Genomic DNA, 23784 nt, shown 5'->3' with positions numbered 1-23784 from the left:
CTCTTTTTGCTCTACTTCCTTTATATCATTTCCTAATTTTCCTCTTGAGTTTTTCATCACTGTTAAGATAGTCTCTCTCAGAAGATTTTTTTTTTAGCTTCTAAATGTTTGCTTTTGGCAGCTTCCTCTTTTTGTTGGTCTCTTTCATTGTTGTATCATCTCCACTTAGCCCTCAGAGGATACCTGATAAGATCTTTTTCCCAGCTCTATTTTCTTACTGAACTTTTCATACTTGATTTTTTTATTCTTACAAAAGAAGCTTTCTGTGTAAGTTTGGTCATCTTCATGGGAAGTCTGAGTGTAGGTAGGGTTCCATAGGGACTGGTAGCCTCACAGGAGCATTATCTGGGCTGACTTGAATAATGTAATCAAGACTTACCCTGATGTGCCAAAATAATTCCATTGGCATATGGGAAGCTTTTAAAAGCAGTAACATTTCCAGATACATGATGGTTATGTATACATTCATTGTTTCCAAGATAATTTTATTGAGTACCTGACCTGGTAAGTAATATTATAGAAAATCAAAGTAATTTTCTTTTTTTCTTTTTTTTTTTTTCAAAAGTAATTTTTATAGTATAAAAACCTTAGCATAATTTTTTCCTCAAGGTATTTTTGGAAACAGATGAATATAAATATTTATGTAAATCAGACAGCCATTTTTATTATTCAAAAACATCTGTCAAATACTTTTTTTTTATTTTTTTATTTATGATAGTCACACACACACAGAGAGGAGAGAGAGAGGCAGAGACATAGGCAGAGGGAGAAGCAGGCTCCATGCACCGGGAGCCCGACGTGGGATTCGATCCCGGGTCTCCAGGATCGCGCCCTGGGCCAAAGGCAGGCGCCAAACCACTGCGCCACCCAGGGATCCCCCTGTCAAATACTTTAAAGAGTAAATTGAAATATGAAAAAAAATGAAGCTGTATAGAGGATAGTACTGTTGACAATTATATATTTACAAATATATATATTTACATCCAGCAGTGTGTGTGCCTGTGTACCATCAGACTAGTGAACTGTAGTCTTATAGGCTGACAGCTGTGCTGCTCTGTTGTCTGGACCATTCAGAGATGATTTTTCTATGATTGTAGCTGATTGTATTACCTAGCTTAGACACACAAGTATTTTATTGATTTATTTGAGAGAGAGAGGGAGAGAGACAACATTAGCCTGGAGGAGGGGCAGAGGGAGAGGAAGAGGGAAAGGGAAAAGCAGACTCCCAGTAGGGAGTCTGACATGGCACTTGATCCCAGGACCCCAGGATCATGACTGGAGCCAAAGGCAGATGCTCAACCGACTGAGCCACCCAAGTGCCCCATAAATAACAGACCTCTCTGTTTGTTATTTTATAAAAAAGTATAATTTGGAGAGACACCTTATGTATCAAACTATGTAACCTCCAAAGCTGGAAGCTCTAGGTTTGTGACATAAAAAAAGTACAAATTAAATACTGTAAAATCTCAGAATAGTGATAACTTTCAGTTGGTAGAGCAGGTTAATAAACAACATATGAGCTGGGCCTTTGAGGATATTCATGTGTGAGGTGGAGAAAAATAAGTTCTCTTTGAGGAGCAGTGGTAGAGATGCTGTGGAGTACAGAAAATTCTAGCTGAGCCGAAGTGTGGAGTACCTGAATGTAAGTTGGAGGGGGACAGTGATTCTTAAGCTGTAGATGGGAACCACTTGGTAAGTCTTAAAATATTTCTGTGCCCTTCCAGCAGCCAGCGAAAGTATTCAATATATTTGACAATAGAACACCAGCCTTTAGGTTTTAAGCTTCCTGAATGATTAGAATATAGTTGAGAACTGCTGATGTAAGGACTCTTGAAAGATTTCTTGACAAATTTCCTCTTTGGTTTTACAATTAGTATCAACAAACCAAATATGAACATTCATAATAATAAGCATCTTTACATATCTGGGATCTTTGATATTTGCATGCATGAACAAAGATTTCACATGTTACTAATATAATACATAATTTAGTGTTCTTTGAATCTGTACTAATTTGTGTTGATTTATTTACCATCACATCATGATTTCAGTTTTTGTCTAAATTGTAGAAACACAAACCTCTAATATACGGTAGTCTTAAAGAGTTGTTAGTCTTTACTGTTATAATTGTAGAAGACTTTATTTTTTACTTTGTTCATTTATGAAGTGAGCACAATGGTACTAACCTCTCTGGATAATTTATTGCAGGTGTTAAATGAGCATTATGATAATTTTCTAAATTATACAATTTTGAGTTGTTTGATTCATATACAATCATTTATTGCTTTGTTATTCAGAAAAAATTAAAGCATAGAAACTTCCTGATAGTAAATATACAATAATAAGTTATATCATTTTTCCCAGGCAACTTAGAAACTCATGTCCTTTAACATTAGAAAAACATTTAATAGAAAATGTTATTTTAAAATAACATATTTTTGATATCATGCTTTCAAGTATCGAGTGCATTAAAATTAATTGGAATGCCATTTACACATCCCTATAGGATGCTAGTGAGCAAAAGACAGAACTTGAGAGACTGAAACACAAAATAGCAGAAGAAGTTGTTAAAATTGAAGAAAGAAAGAACAAAATTGATGATGAGTTAAAAGAAGTGCAGGTAAGCTACAAAGGAAGCATTGTTGGAGCCGTGTCTGCCTGCCAACTGTTCTAGGAGTTCAAACGTGATTTGCTGAACTGATTTTCCAGCAGTATGACCGAATGTGGCTTTCAACCAGAATATTTGTGGAAGAGAAGCAGGAAGGAAAGTCTGCAGGGAGAAGGGAGGGAACGAGCCCATGGTCATCAGAAACATAGGTGTTTTCTTTAAGCCACTTTGTGTGGGTGTTAGGAGAAAAATGTGTTGTGGGGAAATCAAGTCAAACTCAGGCTCCTTTTTGGTTGCTCACCAGGTGAGTCAGCTAGTCTTAGAACATAAAGGCCTCTTGAAAATGGCAAAATTGTCTCAAAACAAATTGGATTTTCTAAATTAGGCTCTTACAGTTATGGTGGTAAAAACTTGAAGATTTTGTATTTTGTGTGTTTTAAACCATTTTGATATTTGAAGAGAAAGGATATTAGTAACATTATTTTTAATAAAATGACAAATATTCAATAATTTGTGAAGTTAGTGATTTTTACATACATATTTTTTGAAAGTAAAAAATGCCCTTTGTCTTTTTAGCCTCTAGTCAATGAAGCCAAGCTAGCAGTTGGAAACATTAAGCCAGAATCTCTTTCAGAAATTCGTTCACTGCGTATGCCACCTGATATTATCAGAGATATTCTTGAGGGCGTTTTAAGGTTGATGGGTATCTTTGATACATCTTGGGTGAGCATGAAAAGGTAAGTTTTAGAATTTGTGAAATGTTATTATTTCACCAGTGAAGTACACATTGACTCATTCATTCATTTATTTAGATTTTATTTTTAAGTAATCTCTATCACCCACAACCCCACAATTGAGTGTCACATGCTGTACTGACTGAGCCAGCTGGGTGCCCCTCTTTCATATTTTAAAATATTTCTTACATTGTTTCTCAAACTGTTTCATTAATTACCTATTTTTAACCAGTTTGCTGTAATATTTCAAGATGCTCTGTGTGATCCTGTACTGAGATCTGAATTTTCCTTTCAACATAGTAAGTGATTGTTTCCCCAGAGGGAAAAAGAAATGCCTTAAAATCTTGAAGAACATTACAATAAACACGATCATTTACATGGTCCTTAGTACAGAGCATCATGTTTATATTGATGTACTGGTGAAGAAAATACAGCCACTGTTCTCAGAGTGCTGCAGTCTTGGCAGAGTCAGGGCAGGAGTGAGGGCAGGCGCCCTGTGAATAATACATGCTGTGCCCTGGAAAAGCCAAGGCTACTGGTGACTACCGTGCAGCTGTGTGGCTTCAGGGATCCTGTTCTCGTGATGGGCTTGTGGTTTGTGCTCGTACTCATATCCACACGGAGTTCTGTCTGGAGATGGGAGGGAGATGCGGCTTGGGGGAACACTTGAAACAGCTTTCTGAGAAGGGAGTCAGCTTGCAGGTCTCGTGGAGGGATGTGGTGCCGTCCCTTTGGCACTCCTTGTCATCCCTAGAAGGCGAGGAAGGCCATGGGGCCTGTGCATGGAGCCCTTATAATCTACCCAGGGTGAGGCAGCTCGTGAGAACCAGGGACACCCAAGCACTCGAAGTTTTGTTAACTAGTAGGTGGAAAGTACTGCAGACACCATTTTGTTAAATTGATATTTTTGTCAGAATGGCAAATTTTATTTAGCCTCATCTGAAGTAATATGCTTTATTGTAGTTTCCTTGCAAAAAGAGGTGTGAGAGAAGACATAGCAACTTTTGATGCGCGAAATATTCCAAAGGAAATAAGAGAGAGCGTTGAAGAGCTTCTTTATAAAAATAAAGGATCTTTTGATTCAAAGGTAATATTTAAAACTATGTCATGAATTCCCTTTCATACTCTGTAATATTCTGCTTATTAAAATATGGTTTTTTATATCAATGATTTACATTGCCTAAAAACTTAAAGTGGAAAAAAATAAGCCATAGGTATTAAGTATCAGAAGCATTTCCCAGCAGATGGGTGGCAGGAATTCAGGTTGGCTTTGGGGTGCATAGTTGGTGTCATAAGTGGTGTTTGAATCTTCTTATCTGCTAGGAATCCTCAATCACTTTTAACTTCCACCTTGCCTGGTCTGCTTTTCTTGCTTCCTGTATATTTGTCATATAATAACAGATATCTGTGTTAGGATACTATTATCTAATTTCAATGAATAAATCCACGATTCTGGCATTTTTTTAGATCTCTTATTCAAAATGTTATGTGCATCATCTATGACACCAATAAAATGGTTTCTAAGTTGCTTTTATTCAATAAAGATGTGTCCTGTGTACAGAAGAGGAAGGGTTGATGTATGAACATTATTGTGGACAGACATATATTCATTATAAATGTGGCTAATGAAGTGCTTATGTCGATAAAAATATCATTAAGGATTTATGTAGTTCAAGAACATTTATTTTGAAGCAAAATTTCAAGATTATCTTAATGAAAATAACAATTCACATAGTTATTTTAACTATAAACCCAAGACTTCATTTGGGGGGGATAAATTATTAAATAAATGCTTAAGTAAAATAGACTAGAATTAACGTTGCTTTTATTTGAAACTAAGTTAGGCTGCTAGATAAGTTGTGATGGATTTTTCAGAATGCTAAGCGTGCCAGCACTGCGGCAGCTCCTTTGGCTGCGTGGGTTAAAGCAAACGTCCAGTATTCCCATGTCTTAGAACGGATTCAGCCTTTGGAAACCGAACAAGCAGGATTAGAATTGTGAGTGAAACATAAAATATAAATTAAGTCTAATCTTTATTTATTTTCATCAATTTAATGACAGTTAATTCAGATTTATTTATCTTTTATTTCTTGTTTAAATTTAAAAAGGCAGCTGACAACATTAAAACATGTAATGTGAGTCAATTTAATAAAAGATTAAACATACCAAAAGAAAAAGCAATTAGAAGAAGGTGCATAGTAGAATTCTCTAATTTTTTTTTCCGTCTACCATTATAATGTTGTTGGAAGGATAAATTGGTAGTTCTTTTACAAAGAGTTAAAATTTTGTGAATGAGTAATATTAAGGTACAAAAGCTAGGTTTTGGAAATTTAGAGCTTTTAAATTTGTTTTCTCCTTCTAAGTTCTAGAAACGTGTTGTATATATTTTGCAAAAATGGTCTGGACAGGTAGGGGGAGATTTAACCCAATGACCTTGGGGCTTACCATTTTAATTGGTTGTTCCTAAGTCAACATTTGTTCTATGTGCAGAACGAGACGAGAGGTTTGTTGTGTTTTTGATTGATCACTGACATCATCTCTTCTTAATCTGGACAAGGAGGTTTTCATTGGCGTGAGCTTCATTTTCTCAGTATAATTATGTTAAATTTTTGTGTTAATTTGCCACATTTTTGTGTAATAAGTAATGTTAAATGTTTATATTATTTTGAGTATATATTGTTCACAGCTTAAATATTGTTTGGTGTAGGCTTCATTTTCATTTCTTCACAGCTGAGACAGATTTTGGCTTTTTGCATTCCATTATGTCAGTTACCACCTTTCAAAATTTTATTAAAGTTACTCCCATTATAGTACTTTCCTCTTTCTCTTTGTGCATGGATGTCTTTTTTTTTTTTTAAGATTTATTTATTCATCAAAGAGAGAGAGAGAGAGAGAGAGAGAGAGGCAGAGACACAGGCAGAGAGAGAAGCAGGCTCCATGCTGGGAGCCCGATGTGGGACTTGATCCTGGGACTCCAGGATCGCGCCCTGGGCCACAGGCAGGTGCCAAACTGCTGAGCCACCCAGGGATCCCCGATATCTTTTTTTTTTTTTAATTACCTTGGTTTCATTTTGATGGGGATTTATTTATGTATATATTTTTAAATGTTTTATTTATAATGAGAAGCAGAGAGAGAGAGAGAGAGAGAGGGGCAGAGACACAGGCAGAGGGAGAAGCAGGCTCCATTGCAAGGAGCCTGACGTGGGACTTGATCCCTGGCCTCCAGCATCACTCCCTGGGCTGAAGGTGGTGCTAAGCTGCTGAGCCACCCAGGCTGCCCTTGATGGGGGTTTTAGGAAGGATAGAGGGATTGTTTCTGCTATTGTTGATATAAAATAGAATAACTTTTATAAAATTGAATTATATTTTAGAAATTTGAAGAAAACCGAAGACAGAAAAAGGAAACTAGAGGAGCTTCTAAATTCTGTTGGCCAGAAAGTATCAGAACTCAAAGAGAAGTAAGTTATGTTTAAAATGTATTTTGAAAAAAAAATATATTGTGGATATTTGAACAAAACCTCAATATTTGAATTTTAAAAATCCTATAATCATTATTTTCAGTTCCTTTAATAATTTATCACTCTAAAATATGAAAAAATATAGAAGATATTCCTTTTTTAAATAATGTTTTTTTTGGTAAGAACAAACAGACTTGAGGTCTCCATTTGTAGAGCTGTCACTATATCTCTTCCTGAACACGAAGGGTAGGAAGTAGTTGGTTTATGATCATGTCTTTACTGTGATGTCTGCGTGTCTTTGTTATCCAGATGTAGGATTGTAGGTTGGGTTTTAACTGTGGTGTCTGCAGGTCTATGTTATCCAGACGTAGGATTGTAGCTCAGGACTCACTGTGGTGTCTGCATGTCTGTGTTATCCAGATGTAGGATTGCACGTGATGCTGTAGTACCATCTGTTGTATAGTCTTCCTAAGGATGCAGGATCACATTTGAAAACATTGAGTCCTTTTAATTTTGTACTTTTTAGTGTTAAAAAAATACTTTATCCAATATTGTACTTAAATTTCAGGATCATTTATGAATATTAATCTCTATGATATTATAGAGAAAACAAAGCAAAAGAACCCTCAATCCCATAAATCCAGTGTTTTCAATATTTCTGATTTTTTTTTTTTTTTGCATTAGAGATACAGGAAAGAAACTTCATCATTTTCTTCTAGATATAATTAGATATGTATAAGGAAGGTAATTACTCCTTTCAGTGTCATATGCTCAGAATTAGGACAGTTATAAACTTAGGCAAATGGGCACATAGGGAAAGAATATCTGTAGTGGATTGGATATTTGAAGTGAGTTTTAAAATTTTATTTATATTTTTGGTGGGTAGATATTGGCAGGAGTTAGAATGTGGGATGAGGTAGGATCAGAAAGGGGATTGAAGGTATTCTAGGCCCATGGGACATCCTGAAGAAGCAGACAGAGGATGGGGTGTCTGCTGAGCATATGAGCTCCTTTAGAGGTCGGCTTGTTACTTTATTGGACTGGTGTAGATCTAACACTGAAGAGGCAGGTGGGTCAGTCGCCGGCAGGGCCTTGAGTGTCACGTGGAGACATCTGTGTGTGCCCTGTGAGAGCACTGCGTTTCAGATCTATGTGTTGCTTGCTGTGTGTGCCTGCTCTGTCACGATGTCTTGAACACAGATATTATCAATATTATTAACTAAATTCTTACCTAAAAGCTCACTTTACTGTGTAAGGTTAATTTAGTCAAATCTCTCCTAAATCCCTTTGCCTTTAATTAATGTTAATGTTTTCATAGATTTCAGATCAGGACTTCAGAAGCCGCCAAACTGGAAGCTGAACTAAGCAAAGCTCAAGAGACCATTAAAGCTGCAGAAGTCCTAATCAGTCAGCTTGACAGAGAACATAAACGATGGAATGCACAGGTTTGTTTGAGACACAGAGATCAGAAAAAGGCTTCCTTTAAAACAGAAAATCTGTAATGTCCAGCATTTGTTAAGAGAAAAAGGAGAGAAATATCCATTAACTTTCAGCTGGCTGAGGCTCAATGATGGCAACATTCATGGTCATTATGTGAGTTCATCTTTAAGCAGAATGTTTTTATATGGGTGGATGTTTATGACTGAGGGGAAGGGCAGGGATTTCTCCAGAAATCCCATTGAACTGAGGTTTTATTTTTTTGTTTTTTGGTTTTTTTTTGCCATTAAAGAGAAGTTTATTTAAAAAATAAGTTATCTTGTGCTTTAGACACACAGGTATAAGAAATTCAGAAGGTGAAAGCTCCTTTTCCAAAACTGTTCCCAGCAGGATGGTCATCACTGGTTTCGAAACTGGTTGCTTAGGCCTTGCAGCTCTATGACTAGGGCGTCCATAGCTGCTGTTTCATCAGCTAATTCCCTGGAAATTTCTCCACTGGTCACATCTGTAAAAAGTTGCTTTGCTTTAGATAACAAGCCCTGTAAATTGAGTCGAACTGAAGAAAGCACCTGTACAGCCTCCTGAGGACTGGATTTGTTTTTACTGTTTTATAGCCACATGTGCAAGTCCTAAGGCTCTCTGAACCACTTCCTTAAATGATGTCATATCTTTCTCCCAAGAACTGGACTGTGTGTCACACTTGTATGCCTTAGAGAGATACTGGAATGCCTTTTCATTTTCATCAGGCTTTTCACTCTGACCATTTCCATACACTTCAGCATACAGCCTCCTGGGACTGCAACCTTAGGATTAGACACTGCTGGCCACTTATTTCTTCTAGAATACTTTGTTACTTTGACTTTGGTAAAGTGTGGTTTCTTGTTCCTTGGTTGGTGGATGGGTTTTTGTTCAAACTGTTAGATTCCCTCCCACACTGGCCTGTCTTCATCCAGGACTGTGGTCCTGTCCCCTTCCCAGGTGTCTGTCTCTGCAGCTGGCCCAGGACTGCTCCATCCCATGCTAAGACCATCCCCTCTGCCAGGACACTGACCACAGCTGTTTCCAGACTCCTTAGCTGTAGGGTGTGTGTGTTCTGGGGTGGTTTTTTTTTTTTTTTTTTTTTTTTGGTCTAGGATTCATTTTAATTTAATTTTATTTTCATTTTCATTTTATTTATATTTATTTTATTTTTATTGAAGTATAGCTAACATAATATTATACTGGTTTCAGGTCCACAGCATAGTGATTGACACTTATGTACATTATAAAATGTTCCCCACAGTAAGTATACTTACCAGCTGTCACCTTACAAGGTTATTGCAGTATCATTGACTGTCCTCCCCTGCTGTACCTCACATCCTGTGACTTTAGAGCTGGAAGTCTATATGTCTTCATCCCCTCCACCTATTTCTCCCCCCCTCCTGCCCCCTTCTGTCTGCCAACCACGACTTTCTTCTCTGTATTCAGGAGTCTGTTTCTGGTCTTTATGCATTTCATTTTGTAGATTCCACATGTAAGTGAGATCATATGATATTTGTCTTTGACTTATTTCACTGAGCATAATACCCTCTAGGTTCATCCATGTTGTTACAAACGGCATGATCTCATTCTTTTTTATGGCTAATATTCCACCGTGTGTGTGTGTGTGTGTGTGTGTGTGTGTGTGCGCGTGTGTGTATGTGGTCTTTATCCTATTTTTGTGATTTTTTTTTAAGATTTTATTTATTTGTTTATGAAAGACACACAGAGAGAGGCAGAGACATATACAGAAGGAGATATGTAATGAGCCTGCAGTGGGCCTGATGTGGGACTCCGTTCCAGGACCACAAGATCATGACCTGAGCCAAAGGCAGACATTCAACCGCTGAACCACCCAGAAGCCCCCAATTCAATTATCTTAAACAAGAGAGGGACTTTATTGGCTCACAAAACTTTAGAGTTCAGAGGCAGGGCAGGCTTTAGGCACAGCTGGATCTAGGGCCTCCAGAAAACTGACAACAGGACTTAGTTCTCATTGCTTTCTGCTTGCCTCTTGAGTTTCTCCTTAGACTCTGCACATGGCACAAATTCAGGTTTACATAGTCTTTATTTTGTGGGATCTCTGCAGAAGCTTCTTTCCTTTGTGTGTGTGTGTGTGTGTGTGTGTGTGTGTGTGTGTGTGTTTAATTGGAGTTCAGTTTGCAAACGTATAACACCCAGCTCATCCCGACCAATGCCCCTCTCAGGGCCCGTCCCCTAGTACCTCAATCCCCTGCCCACCTCCCTTCCACTACCCCTTGTTCGTTTCCCAGAGTTAGGAGTCTCTCATGTTCTGTCACCCTCGCTGATGTTTCCGACTCATTTTCTCTCCTTTCCCCTTTATTCCCTTTCACTATTTTTTTTTATATTCCCCAAATGAATGAGACCATATAATGTTTGTCCTTCTCCAATTGACTTATTTCACTCAGCATAATACCCTCCAGTTCCATCCACATTGAAGCAAATGGTGGGTATTTGTTGTTTCTAATGGCTGAGTAATATTCCATTGTATACATAGATCACATCTTCTTTATCCCTTCATCTTTCGATGGACACTGAGGCTCCTTCCACAGTTTGGCTATTGTAGACATTGCTGCTATAAACATTGGGATGCAGGTATCCTGCCATTTCACTGCATCTGTATCTTTGGAGTAAATCCCCAGCAGTGCAATTGCTGGGTCGTAGGGAAGTTCTATTTTTAACTCTTTGAGGCACCTCCACTCAGTTTTCCAGAGTGGCTGCACCAGTTCACATTCCCACCAACAATGCCAGAGGGTTCCCCTTTCTCCACACCCTCTCCAACATTTGTTGTTTCCTGTCTTGTTAATTTTCCCCATTCTCACTGGTGTGAGGTGGTATCTCATTGTGGTTTTGATTTGTATTTCCCACTTGATGGCCAGTGATGCGGAGCATTTCCTCATGTGTTTCTTGGCCATGTCTATGTCTTCTTTGCTGAAATGTCTGTTCATGTCTTTTCCCCATTTCATGATTGGATTGTTTGTTTCTTTGCTGTTGAGTTTCATAAGTTCTTTACAGATCTTGGATACTAGCCCTTTATCTGATAGGTCATTTGGAAACATCTTCTCCCATCCTGTAGGTTGTCTTTTAGTTTTGTTGACTGTTTCTTTTGCTGGGCAGATTTTTATCTTGATGAAGTCCCAATTATTCATTTTTGCTTTTGTTTCCCTTGCCTTCATAGATGTATCTTGCAAGAAGTTGCTGTGACCAAGTTCAAAAAGGCTGTTGCCTGTGTTCTCCTCTAGGATTTTGATGGAATCTTGTCTCACATTTAGATCTTTTATCCATTTTGAGTGTATCTTTGTGTATGGTGTAAGAGAATGGTCTAGTTTCGTTCTTCTTCACGTGGCTGTCCAATTTTACCAGCACCATTTATTGAAGAGAGTGTCTTTCTTCCAGTGGATAGTCTTTCCTGCTTTGTCGAATATTACTTGACCATAGAGTTGAGGGCCCATTTCTGGATTCTCTATTCTGTTCCATTGATCTATGTGTCTGTTTCTGTGCCAGTACCACACTGTCTTGGTGATCACAGCTTTGTAGTACAAGCTGAAATCTGGCATTGTGATGCCCCCGGCTGGTTTTCTTTTTCAATATTCCCCTGGCTCTTTGGGGTCTTTTCTGATTCCACACAAATCTTAAGATGACCTGTTCCAACTCTCTGAAGAAAGTCCATGGTATTTTGATAGGGATTGCATTAAATGTGTAACTTGCCCTGGGTAGCATTGACATTTTCACATTATTAATTCTGCTAATCCATGAGCATGGAATAGTTTTCCATCCCTTTGTGTCTTCCTCAATTTCTTTCAGAAGTGTTCTGTAGTTTTTAGGGTATAGATCCTCCTTTACCTGTTTGGTTAGGTTTATTCCTAGGTATCTTTGCTTTTGGGTGCAATTGTAAATGGGATTGACTCCTTAATTTCTGTTTCTTCAGTCTCATTGTTAGTGTATAGAACTGCCACTGACTTCTGGGCATTGATTTTGTATCCTGCCACTCTGCCGAATTGCTGTATGAGTTCTGGCAATCTTGGGGTGGAGTCTTTGGGGTTTTCTATGTACAGTATCATGTCATCTGCAAAGAGAGAGAGTTTGACTTCTTCTTTGCCAATTTGAATGCCTTTTATTTATTTTTGTTGCCTAGTTGCTGAGGCTAGGACTTCTAGTAGTATGTTGAATAGCAGTGGTGAGAGTGGACACCCCTGTCTTGTTCCTGATCATAGGGGAAAGGCTCCCAGTGTTTCGCCATTGAGAAGGATATTTGCTGTGGGCTTTTCGTAGATGGCTTTTAAGATGCTGTGGAATGTTGCCTCTATCCCTACACTCTGAAGAGTTTTGATCAGGAATGGGTGCTGTATTTTGTCAAATACTTTCTCTGCATCTATTGAGAGGATCATATGGTTCTTGTTTTTTTCTCTTGTTGATATGATCTATCACGTTGATTGCTTTATGAGTGTTGAACCAGCCTTGCATCCCAGGGCTAAATCCGACTTGGTCATGGTGAATAATCTTCTTAATGTATTGTTGGATCCTATTGGCTAGTATCTTGTTGAGAATTTTTGCATCTGTGTTCCTCAGGGATATTGGTCTATAATTCTCCGTTTTGGTGGGGTCTTTGTCTGGTTTTGGAATTAAGGTGATGCTGGCCTCATAGAACGAGTTTGGAAGTATTCCATCCCTTTCTGTCTTTCGGGACAGATTAGTAGAATAGGTATTGTTTCTTCTTTAAACATTTGGTAGAATTGCCCTGGGAAGCCATCTGGCCTTGGACTTTTGTGTCTTGGGAGGTTTTTGATGACTGATTTAATTTCCTGCCTCGTTATTGGCCTGTTCAGGTTTTCTATTTCTTCCTGTTCCAGTTTTGGTAGTTTGTGGTTTTCCGGAAATGCGTCCATTTCTTCTGGATTGCCTAATTTATTGGCGTATAGCTGCTCATAATATGTTTTTAAAATCATTTGTATTTCCTTGGTATTGGTTGTGATCTCTCCTTTTTCATTCGTGATTTTATTAGTCTTTTTTTTTTTTTTTAATAAGGCTGGCTAATGGTTTATTTATCTTAATTCTTTCAAAGAACCAGCTCCTGGTTTTGTTGATCTGTTCTACAGTTCTTCTGGTTTCTATTTCATTGAGTTCTGCTCCAATCTTTATTACCTCTTTCTCTGCTGGGTGTAGGTTTTATTTGGTGTTCTTTCTCCAGTTCCTTTAGGTGCAAGGTTAGCTTGTGTATTTGAGTTTTTTTCCAGGTTTTTGAGGGATGCTTGTATTGTGATGTATTTCCCTCTCAAGACTGCTTTTGCTGTATCCCAAAGACTTTGAACAGTTGTATTTTCATTCTCATTAGTTACCATGAATCTTTTAAATTCTTCTCTAATTTCCTGGTTGACCCTTTCATCTTTTAGCAAGATGCTCTTTAACCTCCACATGTTTTAATTTCTTCCAAATTTCTTCTTGTGAATGTGTCAAGTTTCACAGCATTATGGTCTGAAAATATGAGGAGACAATCCCAATCTTTGGTATCGGTTAAGACCTGATTTGTGACCCAGTATGTGGTCTATTTTGGAGAAAGTCCCATGTGCGCTTGAGAAGAATGTGTATTCAGTTGCGTTTGGGTGTAAAGTTCTGTAGATATCTGAAATCCATCTGGTCCAGTGTATCGTTTAAAGCTCTTGTTTCTTTGGAGATGTTGTGCTTAGAGGATCTGTCATTTGCAGAAAGCACCGTGCTGAAGTCTCCCAGTATAAGTGTATTATTATCTAACTATGTCTTTACTTTGGTTGTTAATTGATTGATGTACTTGGCAGCTCCCACATTAGGGGCATAAATATTCATGATTGTTAGGTCCTCTTGTTGGATAGATCCTTTAAGTATGATATAGTGTCCCTCTTCATCTCTTACTACACTCTTTGGGATAAACTTTAATTCATTGGGTATGAGGATGGCTACCCCTGCTTTCCTTTAAGGGTCATTTGAATGGTAAATGGTTCTCCAGCCTTTCATTTTTAGGCTGTAGGTGTCCTTAGGTCTAAAATGAGTCTCTTGTAGAGAGCAAATCGATGGGTCTTGCTTTTTTATCCAGTCTGAAACCCTGCACCTTTTGATGGGGTCATTAGGCCCATTCACGTTCAGAGTTACTACTGTAAGATATGAATTTAGTGATATCATGTACCTATTCAGCCCCTGTTTTTGTGGATTATTTCTTTGGGCTTCCCCTTTCTTTTACCGAGTCCCCCTGAATCCTGAGCTTCTCCCTGAGTCCCCACTGGGCGTATGGTCCAAGCCCTTTCCCCAGCTCAGCCCACATTGTGTGGCACGTTCTCCCTCTGGCACACTTCCTCTGTTAGTGACTTTGGGAGCCTGGAGGCTCCACTGCCCCTCCTGCGGTTCTGCCTGATTTCCCTACTAAGTGCCTTTCGGTCCCGGAATCATCGGGTACAGGTTTTTAAAGTTCCTGCATCTCTGGGACTGGGCTTTCCTGTCCTGGAAGCTTTCACATCCTGGCCTTGGCTTGGCTCCTTGCAGTGGCCCCTCCCCCACTTAGTTTTTTTTTTATTTAATTTTTTTCTGTCACCCTGCCTTGTTAGAAGTGCAAACTCTTCTCTCTAGTGTTCTAGCTGTTCTCTCTTTAAATCTCTGTCGAATTCATAGGTTTTCAGGATGATTTGAAAGGTATCTAGGTAAGTTGGTGGGGACAAGTGACTTGGGGACCCTACTCTTCCACCATCTTGCCCCGCCCCTCCCCCCCTTTTTTAATACTGTGTGTTTTACTTTAATTCCAGTGTAGTTAACACATTGCTCTATTGGTTTCAGGTGTCCTTGGTAGTGCATTATTCCTCAGTTCTCATGAGGAGGACACATGTACTCTTCATCCCCTTCACCTGTATGCTCATTCCCTCTGATAAGCTTTATATTAAATGAGCACCCTTATTTAAAATTCCTGTTTTTTTTCAGCAAGAACATTTTTTACTCTATGAATACATGGTTCTAAATGATAAATAAAAAACATTCCATCCAAGAAGAGAATACACATTTTCTTCAAGTACACACAGAATCCCATGATTAAATCACATAAAAAGAGCCCTAACAGATATTACAAATTTATGAAGACTGAAATTATACCCAAGTATATTTTCCAACCACAGTGGTACAAAACTATAGATCAACAATAAAAATGACCTGGAAAATCTATAATGCTAATATTTAATATTATGTAAATATTAACATACTACTGTGTCAGCAGTCGAGCAAACAACTCAAACAGCAAATCAAAATATGTCTCAAAGAAAAAGAAACAAAATTCTAAAACCTGTGAGATGCCGCAAAAGCACATGTTAGAGTGAAATTTTTGCTATAAATGCTTATATGAAGAAAAAAATTCAAATAAGCAAATTAACATTATACCACAAGGAACCAGAAAAAGAAGAAACTTAGCTGAAATTAGTAGAGGAAGGAAATAACAAAAGTCTGAAATAAATAAAATAGTGACCCAAATAAACAATAACATAATATTGAAAGTGATCAATTTTACTAAAAAAATAAACAAAATCAGCAATGCTTTACATTAAAAGAGAGAGGACTAAAGGGTGAAATGAGAAAAGGAAGAGAGGACGGTACAACAGTTAACCACAGAAATACAGTGTGATAACAAATTACAGTAAATTATATACTAAAAAATCAAATACCTTAGATAAACAGATGATTCCTAAAAACTTACGAGTTACCAAGAGTGAATCATGAATCTTGAATCCAAGAAATAGGAAATCTTACACCGATAACAAGAATGAAAGGTAAATTAGGAATCAGAAATCTCCTAGCACAGAAGGGCCCAAGACAACATGGTTTCAGTGGTGAATTCTACCAAACATAAAAAAAAGACAATCTTTATCAAAATCTTACAAATAATGGAGTAGAGGGAACACATTCAAAATCATTCCATGAAGCCAGTACTACCCTGATACCAAAGCAGGACAAAACGATACAAGAATAAAAACGTAGATTTTCTGATCTAAATTTTGCCAGTCTTTCTTTTGACGTCTGTTAATATGATGATGGTTCTCCATCCCCTCACTTTCAATCTGTGGGTGTCTTTATGTCTAAAATGAGTCCCTTGTAAGCAGCATATAGATGGGTCTTATTTTTCTTAAGTCAATCTGACACCATGTCTTTTGATTGGAGCGTTTAGCCCATTTGTATTCAGAATAATTATTGTTAGATATGTGTTTGCTCTTTTATTACTTGTTTTGTCTTTGTTTTTTGAGATTTTCTCTGATCCTTTTTTGTCTTTGTTACTTTTGGTCTCTCCTTTACACTCAGAGTCCTCTATAGTTGCCGGGATGGTATAGTGGTCATGAACTTCTTTGGTTTTGTTTGTCTGGGAAACTCTCTCTCCTACCCTGAATGACAGCCTGGCTGGGTGGAGTATGCTTGGCTGCAGATTTTTCCCGTATGCACATTGAATACCTCATGCCATTCCCTTCTGGCCTGCCAGGTATCTGTGGGGAGATATGAGGCTGGCCTTGTGGGTCTTCCCTTCTAGGTTAGGGACTTCTTTTGTCCTGCTGCTTTTAAGGTTTTTTTTCCTTTGTCACTATAGTTTGCAAATTTAATTACAATATGTCTTGGTGTTGGCCTGCTTTTGTTGATTTTGATGGGAGTTCTCTGCCTCCAGGATCTGGATGCCTGTTTCCTTCCCCAGCTTAGGGAAATTTCCAGCTGTTATTTCCTTAGATAAACCTTCTGCTCCCTTTCCTTTTCTTCTGGGACTCCTATCATACTGATGTTGTGATGTTTGTTGGAGTCACTGGGTTTCCTAAGCATATTCTCGTGTTCCGTGATTCTTTCTCTTTTGTTCAGTGTCATTATTTTCTATTGCTTTGTCTTCTAAATCCCCAATTCATTCCCCTGCTTCTTCCAGCTTGCTGTGTATTGCATCGAGCCTGTTTCCATGATCAGTTATTGCATTCTTCATCTCTGACTGATGCTGTTGTATTATTTTATCTCTGCAATAAAGGCCTCCCTGAAGTCTTCCATTCCTTTCTCAAGTCCAGTGAGGATCCTTATAATCATTGCTTTAAATTCTCCATCAGACATGTTACTTCTGTTTTGCTTAGATCTTTGGCTGTGGCTTTATCTTGTTCTTTGATTTGGGAGAAATTCCTCCGTCTTGGCATTTTGTCTGTCTCTGCCACCTTCTCTGTGTTAGAAAAGCTTATTCTATTGCCCATTCTCGAGAGTAATGGCCTAATGAAGAAGAGGTCCTGCAGTTCTCAGGGCCTGGCATTCAGGGAGTGTCTCGGGTATGTGCTCCATGCACTCTGCTGCTGTGTTCTGGCTGCTTAATCCTTCAGGCTGGTCATTTGTGGGGCTCTGCTTGCCTGCTGTAGGTAGTGTTTGCTCCCTGGCCTAAATGTGGCGACTTGTAGTGAGGTGTGCCCTGCTCTGCTTGTAAAATGAGACCTGACCCTAACTCCACCGGAACTGAGAGCCTGCAGAACTCCCCTGTTGAGAGGTGTGGTGTGAGCAAGGGTTTCTTTTTGTCATCGGGGGGTAAAGGGCCTGTTGCTCTGGGACTGGGGCAAGCCTGACTGAGAAAGGCGCTACCGGCAGAGTGCAGGGGTGTGGGACCTGGTGAGAGCAGGTTAGGCAGCCAGTGTGGGTGCTGTGCTGTTTACTGCAGGTGGCTCCTTGATGATGCTGAGGGGCGGGGAGAGGGAAATGGGGCCAGCTGGCTCCTTTGTACTTGGAGGGGTGTACTGTGAACACTGCCTCTATAAGTAGAGCAATAATCTCCCCCCTTTCTGCCCCAGGCGTTTTTCAGGGTTTTCAGGTCACTGTTTGTGTGCTGCCTACCTCCTCTTCAGTGGTAGGGCAGTGCCCCCCAGGCTGTACCCCATCCAAGCCCGCTGACCTTTAAAACTCCTGGTGTTAATCCCAGCTGGTTGCAAGAACTCCAGAAATTCAGCCGCTCTCATTTTCCCAGAAAGTGGCTTTGGGGAAGCATTCTCCTTGTGGGTTCCCGTGCTCCTCTCTCTCCCCCTTCTTTGCAACCAGGGCTCCCTACCCACCCCCACAGCCCCCCGAAGTCTGTTTCTACCCCAGCCCACATCTCCACACTTCCTACCTTCTTCAGTGTGGTTGCTTCTCTCCCTTTAGTGGTGGAGTTTGTTCTGTCAGTCTTCAGGTTGATTTCTGGGGTATTTAGGCTGATTTGATGGTTGATTAAGTTTGAGGGCAATGGTGAGTCTGGAGTCCTCTTCTCCATTGCCATCTTTGATTGCTTTTTTATCCATTCATTTCTTTATCCATCTATTGATGGACACTTGAGTTGCTTCTACATCTTTGCTATTGTAAGTAATACCTTAGTGAACATAAGGCTGCATTAGCTTTTGAATTAGTGTTTTCATTTTCTTTGAGTAAAAATTCTACCAGGAATTACTGGATTGTTTGGTATTTCTCTTTTTAATTTTTAAAAGAATCTCCAAAATGTTCTCCATAGTGTCTATACCAATTAACATCCCTACCAGCATTGCATGAGGGTTCCCTTCTCTTTTTTGATACTAGTCATTCTAACTGGTGTGAGCTTAGATCTTACTTGGTTTTTATTTGTATTTCCCTGATGATGAGTGATGAGCGTTTTTGTTTTTTGTTTTGTTTTGTTTTGTTTTTTTTGAAAAATGTATCTGTTGGCCATTTGTATGTCTTCTTTGGAAAAATGTTCAAGTCTTCTGCCCATTTTTAAATGGTATTATTATGGGGTTTTGGTGTTGAGTTGTATGAATTCTTTAGATGTTTTGGTTACTAACCTTATATTGGGTACATCATTTGCAAATATCTTCTCCCATTCAGTAGTTTGCCTTTTTGTTTTGTTGATAGTTTCCTTTGTTGTGTAGTTTAGTTTGATGTCCCATTAGTTTATCTTTGCTTTTGTTTTCCTCACCTGAGGAAAAATATCTAGAAAAATGTTACTGTGGGCAACATCTGAGAGATTAGTACTTGTTTTCTTCTAGGAGTTGTATACTTGTAGGTCTTTAATGCTCAATTTTTGTGTATGATGTTATAAAGTGGTCAAGGTTCATTCTTTTGCATGTCACTGTCCAGCTTCACCAACACTTTTTGGTGGAGAGACTGTCTTTTTTCCCATTGTAAATTGTTGCTTCCTTTTTCATAAATTAATTGATGATATGGGTGTGGGTTTCTGGGGTCTGTCTTCTGTTCCATTGATGTATTATTGTGCCAGTACCATACTGTTTTGATTACTGTTTAATGGTGTACAACAAAATCTAGGATTGTGGTATCTCCAGTTTTTTTTTTTTTTTTTTCCCTTTCTCAAGATTGTTTTGGCTAGTGAAGGTCTTTTGCAAGTCCCTAGAAATTTTAGGAACCACATCTTAGGGACCAAATTTTTATCTTATTTGTTGTAGTTCTATGAAAGATGCTATTGGTATTTTGAAAAGGATTGCACTCAATCTATAGATTGCTTTGGGTGGTATAGACATTTCAGTTATATTATTTTATTTTATTTTTTTTTTTAATTTTTTATTTATGATAGTCACAGAGAGAGAGAGAGAGGCAGAGACACAGGCAGAGGGAGAAGCAGGCTCCATGCACCGGGAGCCTGACGTGGGACTCGATCCCGGGTCTCCAGGATCGCGCCCTGGGCCAAAGGCAGGCGCCAAACCGCTGTGCCACCCAGGGTTCCCTCAGTTATATTCTTCTAGTTGATGAGTATGCTGTGTATTTTCATTTGTATTATCTTTAATTTCTTTCATCAGTGTCTTATAGTTTTCAGAGTATAAGTTCTTCACTTCCTTGGTTAAATTTATTCCTAGACTTTTTTTTTTTTTAGTATAATTGTAAATGGGATTTTTTTCTTAATTTCTTTTTCTGCTACTTCATTATTACTGTATAGAAATGCAGTAGATGTCTGCATATTAATTTTGTATCCTGCAATATTAGTGAGTTCATTTATCAGATCTAATTTTTTTTTGGTGGAATATTTAGGTTTTTTTATGTATAGTATTATGTTATCTGCAAATAGTGATAGTTTTACTTTTTCCTTAGCATTTTGGATGCCCTTTGTATTTTTTTTCTTGTCTGATTCCTATGGCTAGGACTTTTAGTACTATGTTGAATAAAAGTGGTGAAAGTGGGCATCGTTTTCTTCTTCCTGATCTTAGATGAAAAGCTTTTATCACCATTGTGTGCGATGTTAGCTGTGTTATTCATGTATTATGTTGAGGTATGTTCTCTCTAAACCCACTTTGTTGAGAGTTTTTATCATGAATGGATATTGTATTTTGTCAAATCGTTTTCCATATCTCTTGAGATGATCATATTATAGCTTTTATCCGTCTTATTAATATGATATAGTACACTGATTTTCAAATATTAAAGCACTCTTGCATTCCTGGAGTAAATATTTGATCATGGTCAGTGATTTTTTTTTAATGTACTGTTGTATTTGATTTGCTAATATTTTGTTGAGAATTTTTGCATCTCTGTTCATCAAAAATATTGGTTTATAGTTTTTAAAAAAATTAAAAAAAATGTTTTTAGTGTTTTGTCTGGTTTTGCTATCAGGGTAATGCTGGCCTCATAGAATGAATTTAGAGATTTTCCTTTCTCTCTCTCCTTTTTTTCTTTTGGAATAATTTGAGATCAGTAGATATTTTTGTTTGTTTTTTCTTTTTTAAAATTGAGTACAGTTGACCCACCATGTTATATGAGTTTCAGGTGTACATAGTGATTAAACAAGTCTATACATTACACTGTACTCGGCATAAGTCTAGCTGTCATCTGTTACCACACAACACTGTCACATATCATTGACTGTATTCCCTGTGCTGTGCCAATTTATTCTCGTGACTTATTCATTCCATAACTGGAAGCCTGTCTCTCCTCTCCTTCACCCATTATGTCCTTCCCTAAACCATCAGTTCTCTGTTTTTATGGGTCTGATTTTGCTTTTTGTTAAACATTCGTTTTGTTTTTTAGATGTGTCATATAAGACAAATCCTGTGCTATTTATCTTTCCATTAATGACTTATTTTACTTAGCTTAATATGAGAAGAATAGGTAATAACTTCAAATGTTTGATAGGATTTACCTGTGAAGCCACATAGTCCTGGACTTTTGTTTGTTGGGAGTTTTTTGATTGCCTATTGGATTTCACTACTAGTAATCTGTTCAGATTTCCTTGTTTGCTTGCCATATCCATTTGCAAATATCCCTCATATTTGTCATCTGTTTTTAATGCCAGTTCTTTTATTTATTTTACCTAAATTCCCCTAACTTGTCTTTCTTCTATCTGGCCCTTAAGGTCTATTCCTCATTTGTTAGCCAAATAATCTTTCTAACCCAGTCTTATTGCAACCCTCCTTGTCCTGTTTAAACACTTTGAGTGGTTCATTACCACTGCAGCTGATAACAGAAGCTCCTCTGTGTGCATGGAAAACCATTCACAGCTTTCCTCCTGCCCATCTTCTGTACCTCTTTCTTTTCATTAGTTCTGGTTGCTACTCTTTCTGCTTCTTCTGTAGCCACACTATGTTTTTAACTGCATCTCCATGCTTTCTTAAAATTTTGTTTTGTACCTTTGATCATACTCTATACTTAATAGTAGTTTACAAAGTGATGCTAATTCACGGTATTTAACTGTAACTGGGATAAAAGTTCTGCTTCATTAGAATCATTAGGAATCTTTAATGGCAAAATATGTTCAACTTTATAAATAGTAGTATTCCATATATTTTTAAAATTTTAGGGTCTGAGAGATCTTGTTGATATTTTTACAGTTTCACAATTGTATTCAAAACAGGGGTTATTACTTTAAACCAATAAATTTTTTCTATAGTCAATATCCTAACTTGTAAAGTTGTCATGTTTTTCACATTTTAGAATATATCTGTACCTTACTCCCGCTCCTGCTCTCTCTCTTCTTGTTCAGGTTGCAGAGATAACAGAGGAATTAGCTACTCTTCCTAAGAGAGCTCAGCTAGCTGCTGCATTTATTACATATCTTTCTGCTGCTCCTGAAGGTCTAAGAAAAACCTGTTTGGAAGAATGGACCAAATCAGCTTGTCTTGAAAGTTTGTATTTAGTCATTCATGTTTTGAAATTTCATTTTTCTGAAAATGCATCTTTTGACACTTGTCATTTTACTTTTTCTGAATGAGAAAAATTTTGTATATCTGAAAGAAACCAAATCTTAGATTTCTCAATTCTATAATTGTTCTCTGAATTGTTTTGTTGCAATGATTCATCTATTCCTAAAATCACTCTATGAAACTAAGACCAAAGTATTTTTGAGAATGGATGAATGCAGTTAATATTTTAAAAATTGATTTTTATGGTAATTTCATGTCATAAAATGAGATGTAAGAACTTCAAAATTCCTTGTGAATTTTGTGCTTTTCACAAATTATAGTTGTGAAACGTATTAAATATAGAAGAAATATAATTTCACTAAGTTCCATTCCTTGGCACTTTTATTTTAAACTTTTCTCCCCCTCAACTTCTCATGCTAAAGGGGAAAGGATGGATTGAATATTAAGGATGGTCCTGGGATTTCTGTTTGAGTATACCTTAAATAGTTTTGTAACCTTTATCAAGTACACAATCACTGTAGTGAAATATTAATATCTTAAACTTTTCAGAATTTGATCTAAGGAGGTTTCTTTGTACTGAAAGTGAGCAGTTGATTTGGAAAAGTGAAGGCCTACCGTCCGATGAGCTTTCCATAGAAAATGCTCTTGTTATCTTACAGGTAATTAATCAATTTTAATTTCTCATTGGAAGTATTTCTTTGGAAGCTTGCCCCAGGAAGCACCTTTTTCAAATTCTTAGGCTTTCACAGTTATTTTTTTCATGACATGAAAGTGGGAATGAAAATCCATTTATGATTCAGTTCATGAATCTATGGTTTTCAGTATGATTTATTTTTTACTTTAATATAAAAGTATGAGCTGAAGTGGTATTATTTTGATGACAAAAAATTCTAAATTGAACTCCCTAATAGTAATAGAAATATCTTAGTGGTACCCAATTCATCTGGTTTTATAGTTCCTTCATCAGTAGTATATGATTTTACGCTTTATTTTACTTTGTTTTACAAAACAAACTTATACAAAGTGAAGATGATGTAACTTTTGGGTTGCAGGTTAGGGATAATGAGATGCATTTTTTTTGAAAATTGTTCTTTCCCATAATGTTTATTTCTGCAAAGTCATTGTTTAAATGTGAAAGTCTTATAACCTTGTTAGCAGTGAATGTGAAAATCAAATAGTGACTCAGGTATACAAACTGACCTCTTCTAATGAAGAACGATTTTTACCATTAGCTTGGTGTACCTTTGTATTATATAAAGATAGATAATGGGAAGGTGTTTCTTCCCTGTGCTGATAGGGTTTTTCCTGTCATTTCTGTCTCAGTAGCTTGTACTCCATTACACCAGTTTTCTCTGTGCTCCCTGTAGCGCCTTCCTCAGCCCGCACCTGTCTCCTTGTTCGGAGACCATGACTCC

At 37.7% G+C, this 23784-nt stretch overlaps 1 protein-coding gene across 12 annotated transcripts in view; it reads left to right on the top strand.

Moving 5' to 3' along the window:
* Nucleotides 1–23784, top strand: part of DYNC2H1 (dynein cytoplasmic 2 heavy chain 1) — a 344376-nt gene that overhangs the window by 114047 nt on the left and 206545 nt on the right. For all 12 annotated transcript variants that reach the window (XM_041770022.1, XM_041770021.1, XM_041770024.1 and 9 more), the window contains 8 exons: nt 2507–2620; nt 3185–3345; nt 4306–4429; nt 5218–5339; nt 6714–6800; nt 8119–8245; nt 22210–22351; nt 22919–23028. In XM_041770022.1, coding sequence (XP_041625956.1) covers nt 2507–2620; nt 3185–3345; nt 4306–4429; nt 5218–5339; nt 6714–6800; nt 8119–8245; nt 22210–22351; nt 22919–23028 — 987 coding nt within the window. The remainder of the gene's footprint in view (nt 1–2506; nt 2621–3184; nt 3346–4305; nt 4430–5217; nt 5340–6713; nt 6801–8118; nt 8246–22209; nt 22352–22918; nt 23029–23784) is intronic.

This window comes from Vulpes lagopus, chromosome 10 (assembly GCF_018345385.1).
Source record: "Vulpes lagopus strain Blue_001 chromosome 10, ASM1834538v1, whole genome shotgun sequence".
Classification (NCBI taxonomy): Eukaryota; Metazoa; Chordata; class Mammalia; order Carnivora; family Canidae; genus Vulpes; species Vulpes lagopus.
Note: the sequence above shows the minus strand (reverse complement) of the source record. Positions and strands in the feature narration are given on the sequence as shown.